Source organism: Mesoplodon densirostris, chromosome 18, assembly GCF_025265405.1.
Source record: "Mesoplodon densirostris isolate mMesDen1 chromosome 18, mMesDen1 primary haplotype, whole genome shotgun sequence".
NCBI lineage: Eukaryota > Metazoa > Chordata > Mammalia > Artiodactyla > Ziphiidae > Mesoplodon > Mesoplodon densirostris.
The window spans coordinates 11,362,815-11,388,835 of NC_082678.1; the positions used below are offsets into that span (position 1 = coordinate 11,362,815).

Below are 26,021 nucleotides of genomic sequence, written 5' to 3' on the forward strand. Positions count from 1 at the left end.
CCTCAGAACACACCTGCACATAAAGCATCAACAAAAAATACCCACCCACCCCTCTCCCACAAAAAACCCAACCCTTTCCCATCCCCAGCAAAAATTACCTGGTACAAGCAGTGACTTAAAAAATGCTTTCTTAGCAGGAAGCATTTATAAAATGCAGAGATCTGAACAAGCTAAATGCTCGTGCAGATAGACGGGCCTCTCTCCCAAGAGTTCCTTCCTCAAGAGGCAGAAGGAACTCTCAATAGTCTAGGAAAGCTCATTTTTAAAAGTACGTTTATGCATATTCATGGCTATTTCTTTGAAAGAATATACCCAGCCTCAACTGTGGAAGAGATAAAAGCAGAAGGAGAAGCAAAGGGACATGGCCATAACACAGAGAACAGAGCTTCTCCGTGAGCATCCCATACGTTGCAGCGACCAACAAGGAAAACTTTTGTGACTTCACATAGACCACTGATCTCATCTAGGTGAAGCAGTTAATTTTTCATGCGTTTGTTACTCAAGAAAACATACAACCACTTAAAATACAGCATTCACATTGTCATTAGCTCATCATGGTATCAGGTAAGGAGGAAACCGTGCTCCTGTACTACCTATCCCTAGAATTTTCCACATACATGTAAGTATCCTAAAGCCTACAGATATCCTATCATACTGTCACCAGCACCTCCCACCTATAAACATATACTGAACTAGATTGTTGAGTCCCTGAAATCTCAACACCACATATAGTGTTCTAAATTTTATTTTTTTACAAGTTTAATGTAGACACAGAAGAGAACACCAAGCAATGTTTATTGTGCAATTCCAATAGTTATCTGTGGAATCTTGGTTTAGAGTCATCTTCATAGCCATTTCAACTGCCTAGTTTAAACAAAAAGCAACAATCTAATTATATATCTATAAATTTCATGATATTGCTTCAAATATCAAACACTAAAAGTACTGATTCATGTTATAATTTTTAAAATGCTTTGAAACGACACAGATTTCATATATTATTCCTTTTATAAAATAATCAAAATAATTTGATTATCTGGAAGAAAATTACTGTAACAGAGTCCTTCCAATGTATCTATGAACTTTGTAAAACTCCAAACCAAAAACAGAACACATGATGAAATAAGGATTTCTCAGTCACTGGGAAACTTTAAGATGAGAAACGAACTGGTATTTTTTGTTTCCTGTGAATTCAGAGCTTACAGGTGGCATAAGGACTCAGATCTCTTGGATGACTTTACATGGCTTTCACTTTGATTTGTTTCATTTTCATTTGCTTCTTCTCCAATTTCTTTTGCTCACGCCTCAAGGCAGCTTCCTAGAGAGAAAGAGGGAATGCAAACTAAGATTTCAGTACTTGTTTAAAAAAAAGTCAAAACTAGAATACTGCCTATACTATTTAAGCTAGCACCACAAATAACATTCCAGAAGATAGTCATAAGAATTGCTAATATGTATGTTGGTTAATGAAAATTAACTTGAAGTAAAGATAACTAAAATCTCAAGTTAGAGAGAAATTAAACACTATACACTTAAGCAGACTTCGTTATTCTGGTCTGATTTTTCCTAAACACAGGAAACACTAGCCCAACTTTCATCATAACATATGTATCTGCCAAGGATTTGTATTTCAGTTCAGAAAACCTTAAGATCTTGTTTGATCAGATTATTAATTATAAATCTCTTATTAGCATAGACTTTATGCCCAAGCACAACACTTTTCAGTTCATAATGTTCAACTGGGAATTTTTATCATATTTTTATTTAGGAATTAGGAGGTTGTGTAAAAGGAGAAAGAGCTTCAAACACATTATTTTGGTAGCAGAAGTCACTGGTTTTTATCACCTGTACTGAGGGAACCTTTACGGCCAAGTCAAGGTATGACTTCACGGTTAGTTAACAGTGGTCACATCTGATTAAAGCTTATTTCAGCTGCAATCTCAAACCTAATTTTTTTAGGGGTTTAAGGTAGAAATGTTCTGATAAACATACTCCTCCAGTGGTACAGGATTGAGAAAATATGGAAGAGGAAAAACAGAAGAACATAGTATATACATAGTTCGCGATAGTATAACAAATTATGTTTCAAAGGGTGATTTGTAAATTGTTGGTTTGGGAACTACTGACTCTGTCAGGTTCTCACACTTGCTAACAAAAAACTATCCACTAACCATCTATACAGCAGGGTAACCCTGAATGAGTATCTATCCAAAGCTGTGCTACTGTGTAACTATCTTGAAGAGTTGAGCCATCATTGTTAACACCACTTCAATGGAAAAATGCCTTCTGAGTTTGGGTTCACAGAAGCAGGAATGAAGCCACCTCCTTTGGCAGCTGCTGCCTCTTGTGAGGGCTCAGTAGCAGGCAAACAGCAATAGCATATTTGTCAGAAGCTATACTCTTCTGGGACAGCAATATAAAATGGTCAAAAGACTGTCCCAAGGTCCCTTTCCCACCGTCCAAACCCTTACCTCCACCATACTCATTCTTTCCCCAACACTATCCATCCCTTACCATATTACATACTATACACATGTGTAAAACTAACAATGCACAGAATACAGTATGGTGATTAAGAGAAGAAATCTGTTTACATCAACATATTTAAGAAACGTGTATGTTAATGTCCATAAATATGTGAAAAATGTTCAATAATTCAAAAACTGCAAAACAAATGAGATACCATTTCCCCACTATCAGTCACACATTCAAAAACGTGTTAAATAGCTTTCATAAAGACATGAGTAAAGAGGAGCTCCCATATCATGTAGTGGTAAAAGTATAAATTGGTACAACTTCTTATTGGCAGCCAATCTCTTTCTCTCTCCTAGGATTGTTTTCTTCAGGAAATAAAAAAGAACAAATATGGAAAGACACTTTCTTGAAAGATTGCTGTATTTTTAATATAAAAAGTTTATAAGATGATCTACATTAAGAAATGAAATAAGTACACTGAATATACACAGTTGAGGAACTAAATAAACTATATAGTGTTAACAGTGGTTACTTTTAGGGATGGGAACTCTCTGAAGGATTATGTTACATTGTTCTTACATGGTAGAATTAAAGTTAATTTTAATGTCTGTGTATATGTTTCTCTATACTTTTCAAATTAAATATGTAACAAAACAAAACAAGGCTCTACCAGTAGTGGCAGGAAGGTCCAGATCATTGGTATAAATGAGCCATTCAAGCCAGAAATTCACTATAGGGTTTTTTGTGTTTTGTTTGGCTCCTTTCCCATTTAATTCACTGGATCTTTTTACAAGGTACCTAGGCCTAGATACTATAAAGTGGTGGTTCTAAACAAAAATACATGGTTTACACCCACAAGCAACTTACAATCTGACTTAAGTTCTGGGCCCCTCTTTTACTTAAACCTACTATAGCTTCAAACTCTAGAAATAACTGGAGAACTTTTTTTTCATAGAAAAATGAAAGGCATTATCTATTAATGAGTCCATGTAGATTCTTCCTGTGTATCTGTTAAAAAGCCACTTATATTTATAAAGAAGACTGCATAAACACAGAGCTCTATTTTCAGGGGAAAAATATCCATCAACTGAATCAAACCGAATCAAACAAAGACTGATGAGAAAGGATGAGAGGAGGGCTGTGGTACTCTGAGCACTCCACTCAACAGCATTAATGACTCTACCAGCAACTCAAGTGCCACACAGGGGCTCACTTTTTTTTTTTAAATTAATTAATTAATTTTTGGCTGTGTTGGGTCTTCGTTGCTGCGCGCGGACTTTCTCTAGTTGCGGGGACTGAGGGCTACTCTTTGTTGAGGTGCGCGGGCTTCTCGCTGCGGTGGCTTCTCTTGTTGCAGAGCATGGGCTCTAGGCACGCAGGCTGCTAGTAGTTGCGGCGGCGCACAGGCTTGTTGCTCCGGGGCATGTGGGATCTTCCCGGACCAGGGCTTGAACCCGTGTCCCCTGCACTGGCAGGCGGATTCTTAACCACTGCGCCACCAGGGAAGTCCAGGGGCTCACTTTTTCTTGGCAGCCTGCCTCCTTCACTTACAAGAATTTTCTTCAATCCTTGAGGTTATTCACATTAAAATTCATATTTCCCAGAACTTTGTTCTCCTCTTTTTTGATCAGCATTTACAAGGTTTAAAATTTTAGAGCTGGACTACAGCATCTTACTTCACAAAACATGAGAACATGCTGAAGTTTGAAACAAAACAGACTACAGCCTTAAAAAGCTCTTGAGTTTGAGATTCTAGTTATGTACAAAATAGAAAACAAAATACAAAGAAAAAATATTAGAATTCTCTAATTCTATAATCAAAATAAAATTTTTATAAAACAAGTTTATGTGGACCATAGGACACATGTCCTGGCTTCTACTAAAATTCCAAATTTCTTTCTACCTTAGTAAGTGTTTGGCTTGAAAGATGATAGTGGAACTTTCAAAAAGGGCCTATGCTGGGGGAACAGGATAATTCATATCATTCTCCAGGATTGAGGCTCAATCTAACATGGTTTGAACAGGAAGGATTATTCTTTTTTTACAGTGCTATCAACTGTCCCAAGTGCTGAGAAAATACTAAGCTTTTAGCCCGTGTACATTCCTACACAAAATTACCTTAACAGCCAATATGGCACAAATAGGCATCCTTATAAATCTGAGTTTTACCCCAGTGATAAGAAAAGTTTGTCTTACCTCCAGCCTGCGCTGTTTCTCAGGATCTTCCTCATTCATGATTCTCTCCTTCTCTGCTCTTTTCTTCTCCTCACGCCGGGACTGGGCAGCTTCCTGTCTTTGCACATGCGTCAGCTTCAAAAAGTTCTCCTCCACTCGAGCTCGGTTCTTGTCTGCTTTTTGTTTGCCCTTTCCCCAGGAAACAAAGCAATTCATAAGAAATCCATTTCAATCCAAACAGAAACAAAATCCCATTTAATATTCTTTCATAAAACCACTCCCATGTAGCACTTTTAAGTCAACTAGCAAAGATAAAATCACTGAAATAATCGAAAGCTGACCCCCCTCCCCGCCGCCCCTTGGGGGGAAAAACACAATAAAAGGCTCCAACTTATAAAAAGGCTGCAGGTCTTACTTCTCTGTTGAGTCGAAACTTTTTGGCTTTATCAATAGAATAAATCACCATGTTCATCAGGGGTAGTAAAGCCTCCATATCCTTTGGGTAAGTGTTACCTGAGCCAGGCACTGGAAAACAAAACCATTTTTCTATTGAGTTAATGGCAGCATTCATACTTCTTGTATTAATTTTTTTCTTTTTGTATTAATAGGCTCCTTTCTCCAAGTTTCTTAGGCAGCTAAAATGCAGCAGAAAATAGAAATTAAAATATATAAAAGGATCTCTTACTGAAGAAACCAAAAAACCAATGAGCTGGCATGAGGGTTTTTTTTTTTAAAGATTTTGTTTTTGATGTGGACCATTTTTTTTAAGTCTTTATTGAATTTGTCACAATATTGAATCTGTTATATGTTTTGGGTTTTTTGGCCACAAGGCATGTGGGATCTTAGCTCCCTGAACAGGGATCGAACCAGCACCCCCTGAATTGGAAAGCAAAGTCTTAACCACTGGACCGCCAGGGAAGTCCCTGGGGTTAGTTTTAATGTAGTTTTTTATAGTTATCGTTTAGAAAGAAACAATACTCTCCTTAAAATCATCTCACAGAAAACAAAGAACTCAGACAGGACACAGAACACTTACCATTAAATGTAAACAATAGTGTCCTCTTAGTGTCAGGTAGCTTTAAAGGCTGACCTTCCCTGTCATAAAAGAAAGAGCTATTTAGAAAGAACACAAGAGAGAGATAGTTTCCATGCACATAAGTCACCCAATTCACTTAGATGAACAGATACCCGTGCAAACAATCAGCACAGTATTTGGCTTGGCATCCCCAAGTTAAATAAAATCTCAGAGCCCGAAGGAGCTTTACAGGTCATCTCGTCCACTTGTCTGATGGATGCATTCCCAAGTGATCTTTATCCTATCCTTCAACACCTCCAGTGATGTCCCCTCCAGGCAGGATAATTCCATCTCACCTGGGCAGCCAGAAATGAGCCTGTATTTAAGTATGAGGCCCATATTTTAAATAACCTTTTTGTTTATTTTGATGGTTTTTTTTTTTAGATGTTGGGGGTAGGAGTTTATTAATTTATTTATTTTTTGCTGTGCTGGGTCTTCGTTTCTGTGTGAGGGCTTTCTCTAGTTGTGGCAAGTGGGGGCCACTCTTCATCGTGGTGCGCAGGCCTCTCACTATCGCGGCCTCTCTTGTTGCGGAGCACAGGCTCCAGATGCGCAGGCTCAGTAGTTGTGGCTCACGGGCCTAGTTGCTCCGTGGCATGTGGGATCCTCCCAGACCAGGGCTCAAACCCGTGTCCCCTGCATTAGCAGGCAGATTCTCAACCACTGTGCCACCAGGGAAGCCCTATTTTGATGGATTTTTATGTTTTATTTCTAACTTTTAATCTATCTTCCTATGATGAAGGATCTTATTTTTGAGTCAGGCTCAGAATAAGTTGAGAAATAATCTACTATAGCATATATAATTTAGTTCTGACTCCCCAAAGAATCCTCTTGTAATCTTTGACTTTCAACCCTGCACACCTCCCCCCACATACAAAATGCTCCACGAATGCCGCAATGTGATACTTTGTCCAAAGTGTTATTATTGAGTTGAGCAAGGCAAGGATGATGCAACACCATCTAGAAGCATAAGTAATTTTGATTACTTAGTGATTTTGACACAAAATTAAAATTCAAGTTGGCTTTTAACTGTATTCAACTCCACAGTCCTTAGCCAAAAATTTAGGTCAGAACCAATTCTACACCAAGGGTAAACTTAAATATGCTCTCCTGCCACAGGATGTGAAATCAAACAGCAAATTCAAGCCCTGATTGTTTACATTCAAACAATATTACTATAAAGCCAGAAACTTTATGGGCATTAAGGGTGTCTGATAATACACTAGAAAGAATATAATCACTCAACCATTCAAAGAAGAAAGCCGGAAAAGGCCATGAATTACAAAATGCAATCAAACACAAATCAAACGTCACAGACAGATTCACATCATAAATTAAAAAGGAAAAAAAAAACCCCAAAAAACAACCACCCTAGACTACAAAGGACAGAGATTACCAATTGCATTTTCTTAGTATTAGCCATTCTGTTAGACTCTCATTTACCTCACTGAGTGGGTGATGCATACATGCGGTGACACATGCAAACTGGGGAGGCTTATTTGATTGGCCTCCATAGGTTTTCAATTACCTTCACGATGCATGCAGTCAAAGCAAGGGAAAACTTGGGTGCTGTCACCAACTTCCCTCACTTATTTGGGAAGGGAAATTGCAGAAGCACCTTGCAGGTGTTTCAACACAGAAAGCTAGGGAAGAAAACTGATTTCAATATTTTTATTTCATACGTACTCTTGCATAATTTTTGGACCAGAGAACTGGTCTGAAAAATGAACGGATTCAATCTTGTCAGCATAGTGTGTAAGAAAGTGAACCATCTGAAATAAGAAAAGAAAATGATTTTTTTAAAAGTAGGTTTGATGCACTTCTTTTTCATAAAGATATTCACTCTTGAATCCTCCTTACTTTTGCACAATGTCATGAAGGCTAAAGCTTAAAAAAAATTAAATTGAAACAAGGACCCTCCCTATGATGAAACTACTGTCCTTCTTTAGTCACACCAATGATCAAACTTGAGCAGCTGAAAGTATATCTCAAAATAGTGTTCAAAATACAAGTGAAAGCATGCACATAAAATATAAAATAATTTTAGGAATTCTTCACAACCACATCACCCAGAACTTATATTTAGAACTGTCTTTGAGCAATCCTATATTTTTATGATACTAAGATGTGCTGTTACCATACACAAGCAAGAGGAAAAAAATAGCTCTTTATATACCCGTCGTCTATACTAACTGAAACTTTAACAAACGTCGTAAATGACATGGTGATAAGGATTAAAGTAGTAGTCCTTTTTCAAAAAACCTGAAAGCCATTAGCAATCCTAGGGACAATTTGTTCTTGATTTTAGAGAGAATTTCTTGACTAATAAAACTGTCTGACAAGTGAATCTATTGTTTAAAGAAAGTATTTTAATGGTTGTGTGGGAAAGGAAGATAAAAATGAAGAATTTGTACAGTGTAACTTTCAGGGAGACTGCCCTGTAAATGGTCTACAAATGTATGTCTTCTATTGTATTTACCTTTGTATCCATCATTCCCTCTGTGACTTCTCCCATCTCTGACAGGATGGCCAAGGAGTCAGGCAGTCCATACTTCGCTCCAGACTTCGGTTTGTCACTACAAAACTCACTCTAGAGGAAGACGTAGTTGAAAGTAAGACATGATATTTTATTATGCACTAGGACTTTTTTTTTCTCAAGAGGATATGTACTGACCTATTTCAAAGTGATACAACTGTTCAAGTGATATAATTATCTTATGCTCTGAAGTCAAACATTTATGTAATAAAGAGGCACAGTTTCTACATATTTGAAAAAGAACCTGACATACCAGATCCTGCATCTCTTTCTGTAGGCGTACCAAGGCTTTCCGAGTACCAACAGCAAACACATAGGTATCCATGTCTTCATCATTCATGGTTACTTTTATTTGCTTTAAAAAAAACCAACAAAACTCACCTGTTAGGTTCTGTGATAGGCAGATTTCTAAGACAGCCCCCAATATGCCTGCCTGCTAGTGTATACATCCTCCCCTCGAATGTGAGCAGGACTTATGAATGTGATGGTGTTATCATTCCCATGATTATGCTGTTACATGGCAGATGGTCCCTAATCAGGTGACTCTGAGTTAATCAAAAGGGACACTATCCTGGGTGGAATGACCTAATCAAGTGAGTCCTCAAAAGGGACTGGACCCTACTTGAAGGAAGAGTGAAAGTGTGAAAGGGCTATGGGGTGGAGAAAATCCACGTGGCAAGGACCTGAGAATGGCCTCTAGGAGCTAAGAGCGGTTCCCAGTGACAACTAGCAGGAAAATAGGAACTTGCACAGGGAACTGAATTCTGCCAACAGCCTAAATGACCCTACAAAGAGGGGCCCAAGCTCCAGAGGCATGGAAGCTCCGTGCACCGCCCCACCCCCATGCCTCTCTTCCATTTGGCTGTTCCTGAATTGTAGCCTTTACAATAAACTGGTAAATGTAAGTAAAGTGTTTTCCTGAGTTCTCTGAGCTATTCTAGAAAATTATTGAATCTGAGGGGAGGGCTGTGGGAACTCTAGATTTATAGCTGGGCAGTCAGAAGTATGGTGGCCTGGGGCCTGCAACTGGCATCTGAAGTGTGGGCAATCTTGTGGGAATGAGACCTTTAACTTGTGGGATCTGGCACTAACTCCAAGTAGATAGTATCAGAACTGAATTGAATTGTTGGACACCCAACTGGTATCTGGAGAATCAGAGAACTGGTTGTTGGTGTTGGAAACACCCCAGAGGCAGGTTAAACAATTTTTAATACTCTACATTGGGCCAGAGAGATAAAGTTATAAGCCTGAAGAGTCTGGTATGATAAAACATGGCCCTATTTGTCTTATTAACTATATCTTTAAAAGTTTGGGTCAAAAATTACCAGTATATATGTGGAAGAAGGGAAATGTTAATGTAGGGAAATATGGCAAAGATCTGGCAAGATGGCAGCTGCTAAAGAAAAGGTTTCCTGCTCTCTTATCATTGAGGGGAAACTACACAAAGTAACACCTTAAGCAAAACCACATAAAAAGGCTTAAAAATATAAAAAACCCATATGTTTGTGGAGGCTGCTTTTCACTGCAGGGAAAAAAAACCCCCCAAACAGCAAAAAAGGTAAAAGGCTGGCTGGCTTAGAGGAAAAGAGAAGATTAAATCTACCTCAGGAAAGAACTGCAAATGATTAACACAACACTCTAAAGAATAATTTCTACAAAAAGATGGCTGAAGATGCAGCAAAACTTCCTCCTTTGAGTTTTAACTGAGGAGGCTCTAAAAATTAGTGGGTTAAATCATCAGCGGCCACATTACAAAAATTAAAATAAATAAAAGAAACAGGTTTCCAACTAACAATAAGACCTTTAAAATAACAACTGAGTTTCAATCCAATAAAAAGTACCTAATTATATTACCAATACAGCACTTATTAACCAAATACTACTTTGTATTTTGATATATATGCATACATTTCTTGTTCTACTAGCTTATATAAAAGACTGTCTCATGTATTTTTGTTTCTTGCAGCAGTGGGAGTCAGCACAATTATTTATTGGAAGAATGAAGGGAGGGGGAATGTGGCATTTCTAATGAAGGACACAATTTTCAGATTAAGATGTTAATTTAACAAAGAAAAGAAAGTATACCAAACAATAAGGTCTCCATATTGTGTTATGAACTCATTCAGCCCAAGATGTATTACTTGAGGCAAAAAATATTTGAAAAGAAACCCAGCCTATTGACAAAGATAAAAGCAGACACCAAAAGCAGAGTCAGATGTGAGGGCAAACGGTCTGTGACAACTGTTTTTCCCTTCATCATCCAGGTTGATTCTGTTGATCTACCTGGTGACAGAGTATTACCTCTTTCCCCACAAAAAGCACATACGTCTCCTCACACCCACCTGCACCTCCACCCCCAGTTTCACACTGAGTGGAAGATGATCTGTCTAGAGAGAAAAGGTTCCATTTTTTGGGCAAGGGACACAAGTTGTTAGAAAGTCCAAATATAATCCTGGCAAGAAATGGAACAAGCTCTAAGAAGTAAAGAATTCAATCTGTACAGAGAAAACCAGCAGGAAGAATACATACCACTTGATCACTCACTGGCCTCATCATCCGGGCCAGGACATTCAATAAGTCCTGTCTCTTGAGGAACTAAAAAACAAAAAAAACCCAAGAGAACAATTGCAACTTCTGTTTGATATAAGGAGAAGACATTGGAGGGGGACTCAAATGTTTCATCAAATATACTCTACATTTGCCAGTCAGTAAAAAAGATGATTTTTATTTACTTATTTATTTGGCCGCGCCACGTGGCTTGCAGGATCTTAGTTCCCTGACCAGGGCCTCCTGCAGTGGAAGCGCAGAGTCTTAACCACTGGACCACCAGGGAATTCCCCAAAGATGATTTTTAGATCTCATTTTAAGTCAAATGTGAAAAAAATGAGACACTGATCTTACAGGACTTGGGATCACACAGGAAAAAATGAAAGGAAGATATACACTGTACCAGAAATTCCCTACTTACCCTCAGCTGGATAAGCATCCCCTCACAGCACACTCGACCAGAACACCACAGGTTGTAAATGTGCTCATTCTCCTGGTTCAGCTTTCCTGTGCTGGTGGCTTCTTTGTTAGTTCCATCATCCCCTAGGGGTAAAACCATTAACATGACTCACTGGAAATGTTGGGGCCTAATCACCACATACTCTTCTACTCTGACCCCAAAATGATGGTACCTTTAGGTTAACAATACTTAGCTATCTTACAGAACTCTCCTTTAGACATAGATTACAACAGATGGGCATCATTCCTTTTACTTTTAAAATGCTTTATTGTTGCCATTAAAAAATTATGGACTCTAGCATTACTTGTGTGTCCTTGTTAGTTAACGACATTCAGCTTGGAATATAAATATCTCAAGAGTAGGTACAAAATGGAGCAAAGTCAGTTTAAATGTCTCTGCCAAAAGTTAAAAAAAAAAAACCTATGTAATGAATTAAAAATACCATTAATACTAACTATTCAACTCTCCCTCACAGTGTTTCCTTTCATTTAACTTTATCCAAGTTTGTTTTTCCTGCAGCAAAATGATAACAGTGGTATTAAGAGCTACAAAAAGCTCAAATTCCAATAATTTCCCCTCTTCATTTAATTCATTAATGTACAAAAAAATGTGTCCAACTTTACAAGGTAAAGCAGACTGACACACCAAATGAAAACACACCAAGGGAAGTAGAAGGCATTAAAGGCTGCTTATTTTTTCCCTAATTTCCAGGTCAAAAAGTACTGAAATAGTATGGTACAGTGGACAGCATGGACTTTGGAAGCAGGTAGACTAGGTTCTAATATCATGGTTGCAGTTGAACAGCTTAGACAAGTTTTAACACTTCTCCGGACTTCAGTTCCCTCCTTAGGAAAACAGAAACAATATCCAACTGACAGTATTGTTCTAAAGATTAAATAAGAAACAATGTATGCAAAGTACCTAGCACAACGTAGTACACAGTCCTGCTAAAGAGCAGAAGAGATGGATACTTGCTTGCTATCAAAGGGAAACAAAGTGTTTAAAGCCAAACTGAAGTGAAGGTGGGTGAGTCTACCTTACCCCCTACACTACACCATTACAGGACTTCCTCTAAGGTATCAGTGTACACCTCTGCAGTGGATCTGACACTAAAGTGCCTAAAACCTGAAGGAATTTTGAAGGACTTCTAATTTCTAAAAGATGAATTGAAAGCATTTATCAAGCTACCTAAAATGTCAAAATTCTTTGCTTCTGGCTAGATTTTTATCAACTTGTTTTGATAACACTGATTGTCTCATTCTCTCTGAAGCTGTACAGCAAATGATTGATGAAAGGTGAGAAAATTATTTCATGAATGCAATTTATTCATTATGCAAAACCTAACAAAAAAGGGATCCTTGAGAGAAGGAAAAAAAGCATCCTCTTCAGCAGTCCATGAAAGTAGTCAGATGCTTACACTGAGCAGAATAAGCAGTTCTTAACAGAAAGTTTTCAAACAGGTGGCTAGACTTGTATTAGCCTCACTTACCTACTAAGGTAAAGTTGCTCTCCAAAAGCTCCCTGTGAGTGTTAAACCAGGCCTGAGCAAGGCGACTGTTTTTATTCTTCCCGATGATATAATTCATGATGTAGGCAAGCAGACCAGTCACCATTAAAATCTCTAGATAATAACTTTCCCAACTGTTCTGGAGGTGTGCAGGAACCTAAAGAAGAACAATTGTTCCATTTAATGTTGGCTGAGGCTGAAGGATGAAGTCTAACTCAGGGTATGAAGGAGAATGAGAAAACCCATAAACAGAAGTGGATACGTTAGATAACTGTCACTGAATATGGTTACACTTTGAAAAACATGCCCATTTCGGTTTTCCAGGTCATCTTTCTTTCAGTGTTACTTTTTTTTTTTTAAATGAAGGCTTTATTTATTATTTATTATTTATTTATTTATTTGGCTATGTTGGGTCTTCATTGCTGCGCACGGGCTTTCTCTAGTTGCAGTGAGCAGGGGCTACTCTTTGTTGTGGTGCGCGGGCTTCTTATTGCATTGGCTTCTCTTGTTGCAGAGCATGGGCTCTAGGCATGCGGGCTTCAGTAGTTGTGGCACTTGGGCTCAGTAGTTGTGGCTTGCGGGCTCTAGAGCGCAGGCTCAGTAGTTGTGGCGCACAGGCATAGTTGCTCTGCAGCATTGTGGGATCCTCCAGGACCACGGATTGAATCCGCGTCCCCTGCGTTGGCAGGCGGATTCTTAACCACTGCGCCACCAGGGAAGTCCTTCCAGGTCATCTTTGTAAAAGATTCTTTAAGGAAATATGAGGATAATCAAATGGGATGAAAAGCTGGAAAGCCCTCTGTATTCATCTTGATTCTGAGTCCCACCCCCCAAATAAACCCAATGTCTATCCTCTTCATTCCTTGGTAAATAAAACTAGGAAGGCTAAAATAAAAACATACGGGTTGCGGTACTTCCCTGGTGGCACAGTGGTTAAGAATCCGCCTGCCAATGCAGGGGACATGGGTTCGATCCCTGGTCCGGGAAGATCCCACGTGCCGAGGAGCAACTAAGCCCGTGCGCCACAACTACTGAGCCTGCGCTCTAGAGCCCGCGAGCCACAACTACTGAGCCTGTGTGCCACAACTACTGAAGCCTGCGCGCCTAGAGCCTGTGCTCCATAACAAGAGAAGCCACCGCAATGAGAAGTCCGTGCACTGCAATGAAGAGTAGCCCCCGCTCGCCGCAACTAGAGAAAGCCTGCGCGTAGCAACAAAGACCCAACGCAGCCAAAAATAAAATAAATAAATTTATATAAAAAGAACCCAACAAAAGATACAGGTTGTTTTTCCGTGTGTCCACTGCATCAGAAGAACTGATGTCAAACTCTTTCATGGCTCCCATGTTACATCAACACCAGCTATGTGTCACTAATTATATCTCTGAGATTAATGACAGCAAGATATTTTTGTTGGTTAGTTTGGGATTCAAAACCTGTATACTTACATCGACAATTGTTATTGGGTCTTTATTTTTGCTAGAAGAAGTATCTGGTTTGTCTTCATAACCTTCAAATTCTTCATCATCATATGGTTCACTCTCGGTATCTCCCTCCTACGAAAATGAGGCACAATCTGTTTTCCCCCACTAACATCACCAGCAATTTTATCTCATTTTTATAGGCAACATTTGTAGAGGAAAACAGAACATGAAGGCAGAAAGCACAGAACACAGAGATCTTACATATTTTAAACAAATGCTGACTCCCCATGCATTTGAACCCTGAGTTCTAAATGATACAATTCCCACCCACCCACATACCAAATACATATCCACCCCCACTCCATCATCCTCCATCCAGGCTTTCCACAGAGGAGAAAAATACAATTCATTTTTTGTTGAATGTAAAAGGTGAGAACCTACCACAAACATTTAGAAGAGCTCCACCTACTGAATAAAAATGAGCATACCAGAGGGTAAAGGTCTCCTTAGACCTGGGCATTACTTTTAATGTCTGGGAAAAGTGCTAGTTACACATTGTCCCATCCTTCCACTTTCCCAAGAAATCAATAAAAAAGAACCTTTACCTGGGTATCTGCGTCTTCAAAATCTCCTTCTTGGTTTTCATCCTGCCCTTCCAACTCCACAGTAGTCTCGTCTTCATCATCTTCAGTGGTTATCACTCGTTGAGGAGATTCAGTAACAGAGTCTTCTGTGACATCCTCAAATTCAGCAAAGTCATTATCATCATACTCTACGATGTCTTCCTCATCCTCGAAATCATCAAACTTGGCTTCAGAGACACTCCCAAATATCAAAAGGACAACACAGAAAGCATGGAAGGCTTTCATTGCCCCTTAAAAATGAGTCAAACAAGACAAAAACAAAAACCCTAAGTGGACTGCCATTCTACACATACCGATTACATTTTGTAAACAGTTAAAAAACAAATCTAAGACTCTCCCGCTTTTCTCTTATTTAATACTGTTCATTTCAGATAGCATTATATAAAGAATAATAAGGGGAGGTTCAAGAGGCCTGGGTTCTAGTCTGGACTCTCTCACTAGTTATCTGTAAAATCTTGTACTAGTCATTTAATTTCTTTAGGTTGGTTTCCATTTACACTGTGTATTCAGTACGCAGTTTTTGAATGCCTATAAAAAGCTTTATATAGAAACTGGGAGAGGGATAATGAAAAAAGAATGAGATGTAACTATCTGTTGGTTGTAATAAAAATAATACATGAATGGAAAAGCCATTCTTAGATCAACTTTATGTGTGCACATCATCATCATCATCAAAGCACATGTTTAAGACACAAAGTGCTAGTCACTGTCCTAAATGCTTTACAAAAAGCAACTAATTTAATCCTCATGACAACCCTCTGAAGAAAGTGGTTTTATTAACATCCCCATTTCATAGATAAGGAAAATGAGGCACGGAAATGCTAAGTAATACAACCACCAAGTGACAGAGAACTATGTTCTGATGCCAGTTTTGCCTCCAGAATCCCTGCTATCAACCACTTCTCAGGCAGCATCTCCAACGTAAGCCAGTAGCAGTGATTTTGTTACTTATTTAAAGTAGCAATTTTTGCTAACACCACCTACTCAAGAACCACAGTATTATCCCAAATGGTCCCCCCTGCTCAACTCTCTCCCTACTTCTCACCAAAAACTACCGTTATCCTTCTAAAACATGACATCTGTAACATAAGGATTCAATCACCAATGAAGGCTAACCAATTACCCAAAGAATAATATAAAACTCCTCTGGCTTTCACTGCTTTTCATAAAATGATCCTACCATATCAAATAAAATGTTCCCTCACTGAGCATATCACCATGTCAGATACTATGCCAAGGGAACCTAGCTTCAAGGACATGAGTTACAGTATGACAGGGAAAATCTGAAACCGGTTAAACCATACATACACACAAAAAACCAACTTACTTTTTGTTTATTAAAAATTGTTATGAATGAAGTTAGAACCCACGTTGTTTTAGAAGCAAATACACAAACAAAAAGGTTTAGAAGGTCATATATACATCTACATATAAATAGCAGTTATTATGTATGATAGGATTATGGACATTTTGCCTTTATTTTTCTTTATATTGAATACTTTTCTAATTTTTCTATGATGTTCTTATAATAAAATGTTCTTTAAAAAATAAAAGAAAAGGATAGTTGCTGCACTCAAGAAGAGGCACTGCAGACTGAGGAACAGCTATAGCATAGAGGGCTGAAACAGCACATTTTAGGAGTTTGGTATGATAGAACACTGGGTTTGAGACCCAAATGGGGGAAATGAGGCTAAAAAGGCCAGCACAGGCCAGATCATGATGATCCTTATTTATTTATTTGATCATCCTTATTTAAATACCACACTAAGAAGTTTGGATGATTAGAATCAACTAAAAGATTTAAGTAAGAGAGTGACACAATCAGATTTGCGATTTAACCCTGACAGCTCATACAGAGGGTGAATTAGAGAAGGGCACCTGAGGTGGGAAAAATAGGAAGTGGCTGAGATAATTAGATAGGAGATAAAACACAACTGAACTGGCAGTGGTACTGGGAATGAACAGGAAAACAGATTTGACAGGTATTAAGAATTATACTTATCAGCATAAAGTGACTGAATATAAGGAATGTGGCAAAGGAAGATCTGGGGTGATTCCAAGTTTTGGCTTGATCAACAGCTGGACAAAGTCATCCTTGAGATAAGAAACAATAAAGGAGCGAAAAAATTGGGGGAAGGCAATAAATTAATACTTGTTGAAAAGTCTGAAGTGTTTTCAAGCAGTATGTTAGATGATTAACATTTATCTCTTAATTTTCACAATATCCTAAAAGGTATTATAACTTATTTTACAAAGGGAGGAAAGGAAGCATTTGAAGTATAAGCCTGGAGTTCAGGATACGCGCCTAAGCTGGAAATAGAGATGGTGTGAGAATGGAAGAGATCCCCAGGGAGTATTAAGAATTAGGTTTAAAAAAAAAAAAGCACCAAAAAGTCTTGAAACAAATCATGATAGCTAAGTGTTATGCATAATAGGGAGAACTGGAGTGGGAAACTAAGGAATGGTTAAAGAAAAAGAGACTTTGGTCAAAGTGGCAGGACAGAAGTCAAAGGAGAAGCATATTTCTAAGAAGGAAACAGAGCTCGGTTTCAATTGCTGCAGAAAGTTCAAGTAAGATATGGACCAAAAATTTCCCAATGTTAATAAGGAAATCATTATTGGCAACTGCAAGGAAGTGCTAAGTATGAAAGCCAGGATGCAGGGAGCTGGGTACTAACAGAGTGAATGGGTGGCAAAAGGGAGTATGTATTGGGTTGGCGAAAAAGTTCGTTCGGTTTTAAGTTCAAAAAAGACACATTTTTCACTTTCATCAAGAACTTTATTGAACAACATATTCACTAACTGAAAGAACTTCCTGGCCAACCCAATACTGATCTCTCAAGGTGCTCTGGCATAGTGAATATTCTATATCTCGTATTTACAACACCATAAATTCATAAAGGAAATTGGCTCAATATCAAAGGCTATTGCCCAAATACCTTGCAACTCACGGCTGCTCAAGAAATGTTCTTAAAATTGGACAAAGTTCATAAATTTTGAAAGGCACCAATGATTTGAGAAATGCCACCAAGCATAGGCCAATATTATATCCTTTCCAATATCTGATCTTTGAGGTTAGCACCAGGGGACATTTTACGGGAAAACATAGCTGCCCTCTTGACAACAACCTCAAAGAGGCTTGCGATGTGTCTCCAAACACCCTTAGCTTCACAGTCAAAAGTGGAAGACATATGAAAAGGAGCACATATGTTGGTGGAGTTAGGTTTGGTTTAAAACATCAGCTCTACCATTTGCCAGCCATGTGACCTTGGGCTAATTACTTAATCCCCTGTTCCCCACATACAAAAAAGGGGTAGTCATTCACTATTTGCCTCACAGGGCTGTAGTGGATATTACAAGAGATACGTGCTTGGCACATAGAAGGTACTCAATAAATAGCAGTTCCCATTACTTCCTTCCACTGTGCCTTATGAACGCCCTTTAAGGTGTAAAAATACTTCATTTTTGGTGTTACTCTTTCAGATCTCAGTTTTAAACTTTTTCAAATAGAAGCAAATAAAGGTTAACACTGGCACAGTCAACTTGATTAACTCCCTGACAAAAGGTCTGGTCATTTCAAAGCGAATTTCCACTTAGGACGTTCACACCACAGAAGCACTTCTAAGTTAACTCAGCCCTGTAACAGAGCTCCTTTAAGGATATTTAGGTTAAAATTATCCAAGCCATCCGTGCCTTGGCCTTCCTTCCCAGAAGTCTGTCTGGTGCACCTGTCAACTCATTTCTCAAACGCACAACTCCCTGCCTGAGAGGCAGTCCCGAGACTCCTGGGGCAGGGCACCCCGGCACTAACAAGTCTGGCCTGATTTCTTCTGCTAGCTCACCTGGCAGTCTCAGCGGTTGGGTCTGGACTTAAAAACGGAAGAGGACTAAGTGCAGGAATCATTCCTTGTTGGCATTTTAGAGTAGGCCTTTCTGACAATGGCCAGACCCTGAGGCTTCTGGAGATCATGGAGACATTCCCGTCTCCTTACACGTGTTGGGTAAAAACAGGTCATGTTAGAAACCTTCAGAGAAGACGGACCACAGAGGTTGCTGCTTCTGTTAAGCCTGCGGGGTCTAGTCTTTCCCCAGCAAAGATAATCAATTCTACGCTCCATTCTTCCTGCTGGCTCGCTGTGGGCTTGCTCTAACTTTGCCCTGCGGGGTGGCATTTGCTCACAGTTCTGGAAGTTCCCAAAAACTGTTAAAAGTCACTCCAACCCCGAACAGAACTCCCAACAGAAAATGGGCCTTGGGGTGGACAAAGTCTGGTTTGTTTTTAAGAAAGTCGGGAAAGGCGAGAAGGCGCGGGCACCGAGGCATGTCACCATAGGCTGGACTTAGGGGATGGGGTGGGAAAAGGGACCTGGTTAGGCCACGCAACTCAGCGTCACCGCTCGGCCCAGCCCGACCCCACCGACTAGCGCGTCACGGCCCGCTCCCTACCTGTACCGAGGGCTAGAACCCGGCCCAGCGCTCCTGCGGCTGCCGCCTTACCCTGCCTGCCTCTCGGGCCGGCCACCGCCTGCCGGGTCACTGCGGTTTCACTGCCCTCGATGCCTCTAGGACACAGCCTGACCAGGTAGCTCAGTCACGCCGCACCACTCTTCACGTAGCCTCCGCCAGCTGTTACGTAGAATGCGTGCGGCCCGTCCGCGCCTGCGCACGGCGCGGGGGCGGGACACAGCTCAGGGGGCCGAGCGAGACCTCCTCCTCCCCCGCCCAGCTGAGGCGAGGTGTGGTAGCTGGGAGAGTTACATAAGCCCGGCCCCTGCGCCGGAACTGCCCGCGCCTATCCCTGTGCTCTCCACTAGGGTTCAGTCAAGTTGTCATCACGCTGAACCCGTGCTCCGGAAGCTAAAAGTCGCCATGCTCTACGGGACCACGTGGCCAGAGGCACGCGGGGAAATCTTGCCCAGGTCGCATTTGCAAAGGATCGGGTTTTAGAGGATCGACAATTTTATGTACATGTGGTTTCCACTCGAGCCCCTTTCTTGGGATTTTTTGGCGGCTCCCTGTCAGTGCTACTTTCTTCACTTCCAGGCCCACTTCCTAAACGGGCCATGAACACTTCATCCAGCAGTAGTGCCTGTTAGGTGTCTAAGGTGTCTGGGAGGTAGTCTGGAGCTTTAGGGCCAGGAGCCCGCGACGCCTTCCGGGAGCCGTAGATCAGGCTCCGCCCTTCGGCCCGCGCTCTGCACTGCGCATGTCCGGTTTGGTTCCCCTTCCCCCCGTCAGCTACGGGGCGACAGGCGGCGGAGGCGGCGGCGGCGAAGAAGGGGGCGGAGAGGGAGGAGCGCGGCGGGACGGGGTCTGGACGGCTTGTACTTCGGGCCGTGGGATTCTCTCCGCGTCGGCGGTAGCGGTAGCTGCCTCTGCAGCCGCAGCAGCAGGTTTGTGCGAGGTGGGTCTGGACGCGGGGCCGTAACCCCTTGGGGGCACCGCAAGGCAACTGCGGGGCCTAGCGAGGGCCAGGGAACCGCGGCCTCTCTTAACAAAGAGCCGGCGGAGCCTCGGGGAAGCCGAGGCGCAGGGGGCTGGGGAGGAGTAGGAGTGCGTGACTGAAGCCTCGAGGGGCCCTTCCGAGCCTCGTCGTCCTCCCACGGCTCCCGCTTCTCCCGCAGCTCTTAACGAGGCCCAGTTGGCGGCGTTCCGGAGGCGGCGCTCTCCCGGCCGCCCGCCCTGCAAGGGAAGGGATTTGCAGGGTGCTGGGCTCCGGGTGAGGGATACCGCGGGGAGGATTCTGACCCAAGCCAGCAGCAGTTAGCAGATGCTAGTCTCCAAGTCGGGGGACCTGATAGGGAAAAGTTGCCAAATCTGAGGACAGTAAAAGACATGGTCGGTAATCTTGGTGTAGCTTTGAGTACATCCGTGATTAGCATCACCGTCGTCACACAAACTTTTTTGCGGCCTACTTAGGAGCCTATCTGATGTGGGTAAATAATTTATATGGAGTTGCAAGCATCCGCACCAATAATATAAGGAAGAACAGTCGTACTAGTCGAGAGTTTGGGGGGATCATAGCTTCCTTATCAGCTTAGTGGAAGCTTTGCCCCTCACTCCTTTGGTCAGTCATTCACATTCCTCTGGCTTCCCATACATACTGCTTTTTGAAAATGATCTTTGTATATCTATTGTCCCCTGTATCCACACCCCCGAACTCCTAAAGAGCAGAGATTCTGCTTTAATTCACTTTAACTTTCCAGAGCCAAGCCCAGTGGAAGGTGGGCAATAAGTCTTTCATACCAAAATTAATTTTTAGACTTTAAGCGGTGGAGGAAAAAAATGCATGTTGTATTTCCCTATACCCAGAAGGGGCATTATATCACCTAATCTGCAATTCATTCACTCAAGAAATATTTTTGTTGATACCTTCTGTGTGCCTGTTCCCTACCACTGTTCTAGGTGTGTGACCCCGGCCTTCATGAAACTTACTTTCTAGTGAGGGAAAGAGAGACAGAAAACACATATATAAATTATACCGTATGTTAGAAGATAATTAATGCCTTAGGTAAAAAGAATAAAGCTGCAAAGGGGGAAGGGGAGGTGTTGCATTTTGAAATAGCATGGTCAGGGAAGTATTTACATACAAGCTGATATTGAAGCAACTAGAAGGAGGTGAGGGAGTGACCCCAGCTAGTTTCTGGAGGAATGATCATTCCAGGCAGAGGGAACAGCAAGTATAAAGACCTTGCAGAGGACAATGCTGGCCTGTTAGAGGAACAGTTAGAAGACCAGCATGCTGGGAACACTGCGAGCAAAGGAGGGAATGGTAGGAGATAAGGTCAGGGAAGAACTGGGGGGGACGGGGGTGCAGGTGGGGGGGAAGCACAGAACAACCAGGACCTTTTAGGCTGTTGTGAAGATTTCATTTCTCTTCTGCCTGAGATGGGAACTGTCTGAGGGTTTTGAGCAGAGAAATGATAAGAACTGACTTACATTGTAATAATGTAGTGTAATTTGTGGAAGAGTACAGTTCTTTATATTTTAGTTTTATCAAATCTTTTTTTTTTTTTTTTTTTTCGGTACGCGGGCCTCTCACTGCTGTGGCCTCCCCCGTTGTGGAGCACAGGCTCCGGACGCGCAGGCTCAGCGGCCACGGCTCACGGGCCCATCCGCTCCGCGGCATATGGGATCCTCCCAGACCGGGGCACGAACCCGTATCCCCTGCATCGGCAGGCGGACTCTCAACCACTGCGCCACCAGGGAGGCCCAGTTTTATCAAATCTTTACGTAATCAGCTCTTAGTTTCTTTAAGCCAGCAGAGAGAAGAGAGATGCTTTTAAAATAAGTGTAATCCAGCATTTACTTGTATTAGGTTTTAGAAGAATGTGTTGAAATTCTTGGGTTTTGAACAGATTCTTGTTAAAGAACCGACAGATTTATAGTGTGTGAGTTGTTCTCAAGGCAGATTATTAGAGTGGATGGTGATCAGCTGTCACTAGAAATCTTTCTTCTCCCAAAACACAAGTGATAATGTAGTTTTATAATCAGTTGTTTTTAGTCCACTATTGTTAAAGTCATTTAGATCATATCGTATTTGATTGTCCAAAACATAAACTCTCACCAAATTATCTTCCTTATGTTTCAACTTATTCTAACTTCCTAGACTGCTATTTCTAGCTTTCCTCCCTAGAATGTCTTCTTCCTTCACGCTTCTCTACTCAGCTTACATCTTTCTGTATAAAAACCCCATTTTCTGGGTTCTGGCTCTCTTATGAAGCCTGTCCCCATTTGTCAGCTCGTAGTGATCTCTGACATCTTCAGTGTCATGTGGCACTGATGTATGGAATCCCTGAGTTGAAAGAAACCTGAGAAGTCTAGCTTGATATTCTCCATTTACCAATGGAGAGATTGATTTTTGGAGAAAAAATAATGATGATAAACATGACAGCTAATACATATTGTGCACTATTTGGCAAGCTTTGTTCTAAGTGTATTTCTGTGTATGAATTCAGTTTTTCACACCAACCTTGTGAAGTAGGTGATAGTCTCACCATCTTACAGATGAAGAAACTAAGGCCAAAGAATCTGAGTAACTTCCATGAGGTTCACGTCAAGTTAGTGGCAAAACCAGTGTTTGAACATAGTCAGCTTGGCTCCATAGTCTGTACTACTTTACTATGCTGTTATGATTTTCTGCTAAATCACAACATTTTAGCACCTAAAACAGTACCAAGCAGGTATTTTAGCTATCTTTAATTTTTCTCTTTAGCCAAGTTGTAAATCGCCTTGGGTCTCCTATATATTGAATAAACTTGAATAATGAGTGTATTCTCTGGAAAACAAAAGAGAAAGTGAATAAGCCTGCTATTTTAGCCATAGAACTTGTAACATGGAGTTGGAGAGAGAAACAAGAACACAAATAGTTATGAATAGATGTTGGATGTTTTAAGACTAGAAAGGGAGTCTGAGGAAGGAGATACCACCTCTCTTGGGGAATCATCTTCATGTCATAGTTCTACGAGTTGGTATTTGAGATAGGCTTTGAAGGATAGGACTATGGTAGGTATACTGAGAGATTTAGTGGGGAGGGAATACAGGTAGAGGGAAGAGCATTCACCAAAGTGCATGTAAAGTAGTTCTTGCCACAGTGGAGAGCCTCATTCCAGCCTGATTGAGTAACTGTGGAGAGCTGTTGAATTGAAGGGAATGACAGGGTCAGAAACGTACGGCCGGGAGGTTTGGGGCCAGGGTCTGGAGATGCCTGGGAGAAGGTTTTGCAGAGCATCTCAGTGCTCATCTCCCTTGAGCGTGACTTCCCCTAGTTCCACTGTATTAACAAACACCTGCTGAAAAAAGATGGCAATTCATTTTCTCTTTTCACTATTTATTTCTGACCCACTAGACTTCATGTAATACTTTACCACATAGAGTCGCCTTTTATAGATTATGGGAAAGGAGAGGTGTTATCCCTCAGTACTGGGCACATAGCAAAAAGTGGTTATTGATCTATATAAAACAATGTTTGTTATTTCTGAGACCCAACTCAGGTTGTTCTCTTTAAAGCAAATGCTTATACATTTTTTTATGGTTCTATTATACAGCTAATTCTTTTCAGATTGGATGTTTTATTTTAAAAAGCACTATTTTTAAAGAGAAAAAATTAACTGAAATTTCACAAGTATGTTTGCATTTCAGAGTAGAAGCTGAGGTCTAGACAGCATCATTCTCCCTCATAAACTGGATAAAATAACAATCTAAAAATACATGTGCAAGTGGAATTCTGATTCTTTGATTTTCAAGGTTTTTTTTAACTGGTAAAATACACGTAAACTTAACCATTTTTAAGTGGGCAGTTCAGGGGCATTAAGTACATCCACATCGTTTTGCTCCCATCACCGTCATAGTGTCCACAGAACACTTTTCATCTTGTAAAACTGAAGCCGTCTCCCCATTAAGCAGTAACTCCCCATCCCTCCATCCCCCAGTCCCTGGCAACCACCCTTCTACTTTCTGTCTCTGAATTTGCTACTCTGGGTACCTCATATAAGTGGAATCATACGGTGTCTGTCCTTTTGTGACTGGCTTATTTCCTTAACATGATGTCCTCAAGGCTCATTCATGTTGTAGCATGTATCAGAATTGTCTCCCTTTCAAGGCTGAATACTACTGCTATATATTTATCTCACCACATTTAGTTTACCCATCCATCTGTGGACACTTGGGTTGCTTCCACCTTTTGGCTGTGGTGAATAATGCCACTATGAACATGGGTGTACAATGTCTGTTCCTGCTTTCAGTTCTTTTGGGTCTGTACTCATAAGAGGAAATGCTGTATCATATGGTAGTTCCGTGGTTAATTTTTTGAGGAGCCACTGTACTGTTTTCCACAGCAGCTGAACCATTTTACATTCCTACCAGCAACGTGCAAGGGTTCTGGTTTCTCCACATCCTTGCCAAGACTTGTTATTTTCTGTTGTGTAAGTTTCTTTTTTTTAAATTTTTTCTTTTTATTTATTTATTTATGGCTGCGTTGGGTCTTCTTTGCTGCACGCGGGCTTTCTCTAGTTGTGGCGAGCGGGGGCTACTCTTCGTTGCGGTGCGCGGGCTTCTCATTGCGGTGGCTTCTCTTTGTTGCAGAGCACAAGCTCTAGGCGGCATGTGGGCTTCAGTAATTGTGGCGCACGGGCTCAGTAGTTGTGGCTCACAGGCTATAGAGCGCAGGCTCAGTAGTTGTGGCGCATGGGCTTGGTTGCTCTGAGGCATGCAGGATCTTCCCGGACCAGGGCTTGAGCCCGTGTGCCCTGCATTGGCAGGTGGATTCTTAACCACTGCACCACCAGGGAAGCCCTTTTTTTTTTTTTTTTTTTTTGCGGTACACGGGCCTCTCACTGTTGTGGCCTCTCCCGTTGCGGAGCACAGGCTCCGGACGCGCAGGCTCAGCGGCCATGGCTCACGGGCCCAGCCGCTCCGCGGCATGTGGGATCTTCCCAGACCGGGACACGAACCCGTGTCCCCTGTATCGGCAGGCGGACTCTCAACCACTGCGCCACCAGGGAAGCCCCCCCTTTTTTTTTATAGTAGCTACCCTAATGAGTATGAGGTGATACAGTTTTGATTTGCATTTCCCAAATGATTAGTGATGTTGAGCATCTTTTCATATACTTATTGGCCATTTGTATATCTTTGGAGAAATGTCTAGTCAAGTCCTTCGCCCATTTTTAAAATTGGGTTTTGTTGCTGGTTGTTGTTTTTACTGAAGTCTGTGAGCTTTACCTGGGTGTCGGAAGCCATGTGGTGATTTTTCACCTTTTCTGTCATCAATTTGAGAAGTGTTTATGGAGGCAGAGGTGAAGTTTCAGAGCTATTTGATATGAGTTTGCCAGCTTGTGGGAAGGATGTACGAGGTATAATGTAACCTGAGAGAAGGCTCAGAGGGGTGTGTGTGTGTGTGTGTGTGAGAAGACCAAATCAAGGGAGCTTTGAGGAGACCCACGAATAGCAGGACTACAGTTAATTTTTTAATATCCTCACTATGTTTTGCCTTTCTTATTAACTGTTTAATGGATGTCTCCCCTCCAAACAATGTTTGCTTAGAGATTGAAAATTAATTTTAACACAGCCTCAATAGCTTAAGCAGAGGAGGGCTCATTTTTTCTTTTTCTTTGGACATCATAAAACCAAATAGAGATTAGGTTGGCCATCTTGTGCTTCTTACATCAGCTACAGCCCCTCAG

The 26,021-nt window shown here is 41.2% G+C and overlaps 2 protein-coding genes across 4 annotated transcripts in view; one reads left to right on the forward strand and one right to left on the reverse strand.

Moving 5' to 3' along the window:
• Nucleotides 1-729: 729 nt before the first annotated feature.
• On the reverse strand, nt 730-19,491 carry CCDC47 (coiled-coil domain containing 47). Of its 2 annotated transcripts, none has more exons than XM_060081785.1 (13): nt 19,339-19,491; nt 14,803-15,071; nt 14,222-14,329; nt 12,758-12,932; nt 11,230-11,351; nt 10,791-10,856; nt 8,515-8,616; nt 8,205-8,315; nt 7,412-7,497; nt 5,687-5,745; nt 5,066-5,175; nt 4,672-4,839; nt 730-1,318 (listed from the first exon to the last, which is right to left on the reverse strand). In XM_060081785.1, exons 2-13 carry the CDS (start codon nt 15,064-15,066, stop codon nt 1,238-1,240), a joined length of 1,452 nt encoding a protein of 483 aa, XP_059937768.1. In that variant the 5' UTR covers nt 15,067-15,071; nt 19,339-19,491; the 3' UTR covers nt 730-1,237. The 2 variants fall into 2 exon arrangements, with proteins under 2 accessions (XP_059937768.1, XP_059937766.1); XM_060081783.1 differs by having other exon boundaries at nt 19,288-19,491.
• Nucleotides 19,492-20,082: 591 nt separating this feature from the next.
• Nucleotides 20,083-26,021, forward strand: part of DDX42 (DEAD-box helicase 42) — a 54,780-nt gene continuing 48,841 nt past the window's right edge. The window contains exon 1 of one of the 2 annotated variants that reach the window (XM_060081474.1): nt 20,083-20,245. The gene's annotated coding sequence lies outside the window, so the exon portion shown is untranslated. The remainder of the gene's footprint in view (nt 20,246-26,021) is intronic. The other variant, XM_060081475.1, reaches the window with a different exon arrangement.

Excerpts from the sequence above, each read along its gene's own strand:
- CCDC47 (XM_060081785.1), bottom strand. The coding sequence starts at position 15,066 with ATGAAAGCCTTCCATGCTTTCTGTGTTGTCCTTTTGATATTTGGGAGT. Across the intron at positions 7,498-8,204 it reads AGGGAATGATGGATACAAAG|ATGGTTCACTTTCTTACACA; the intron begins GTAAATACAATA and ends TTCTTATTTCAG. Across the intron at positions 4,840-5,065 it reads AGTTTCGACTCAACAGAGAA|GGCAAACAAAAAGCAGACAA; the intron begins GTAAGACCTGCA and ends TCCTGGGGAAAG.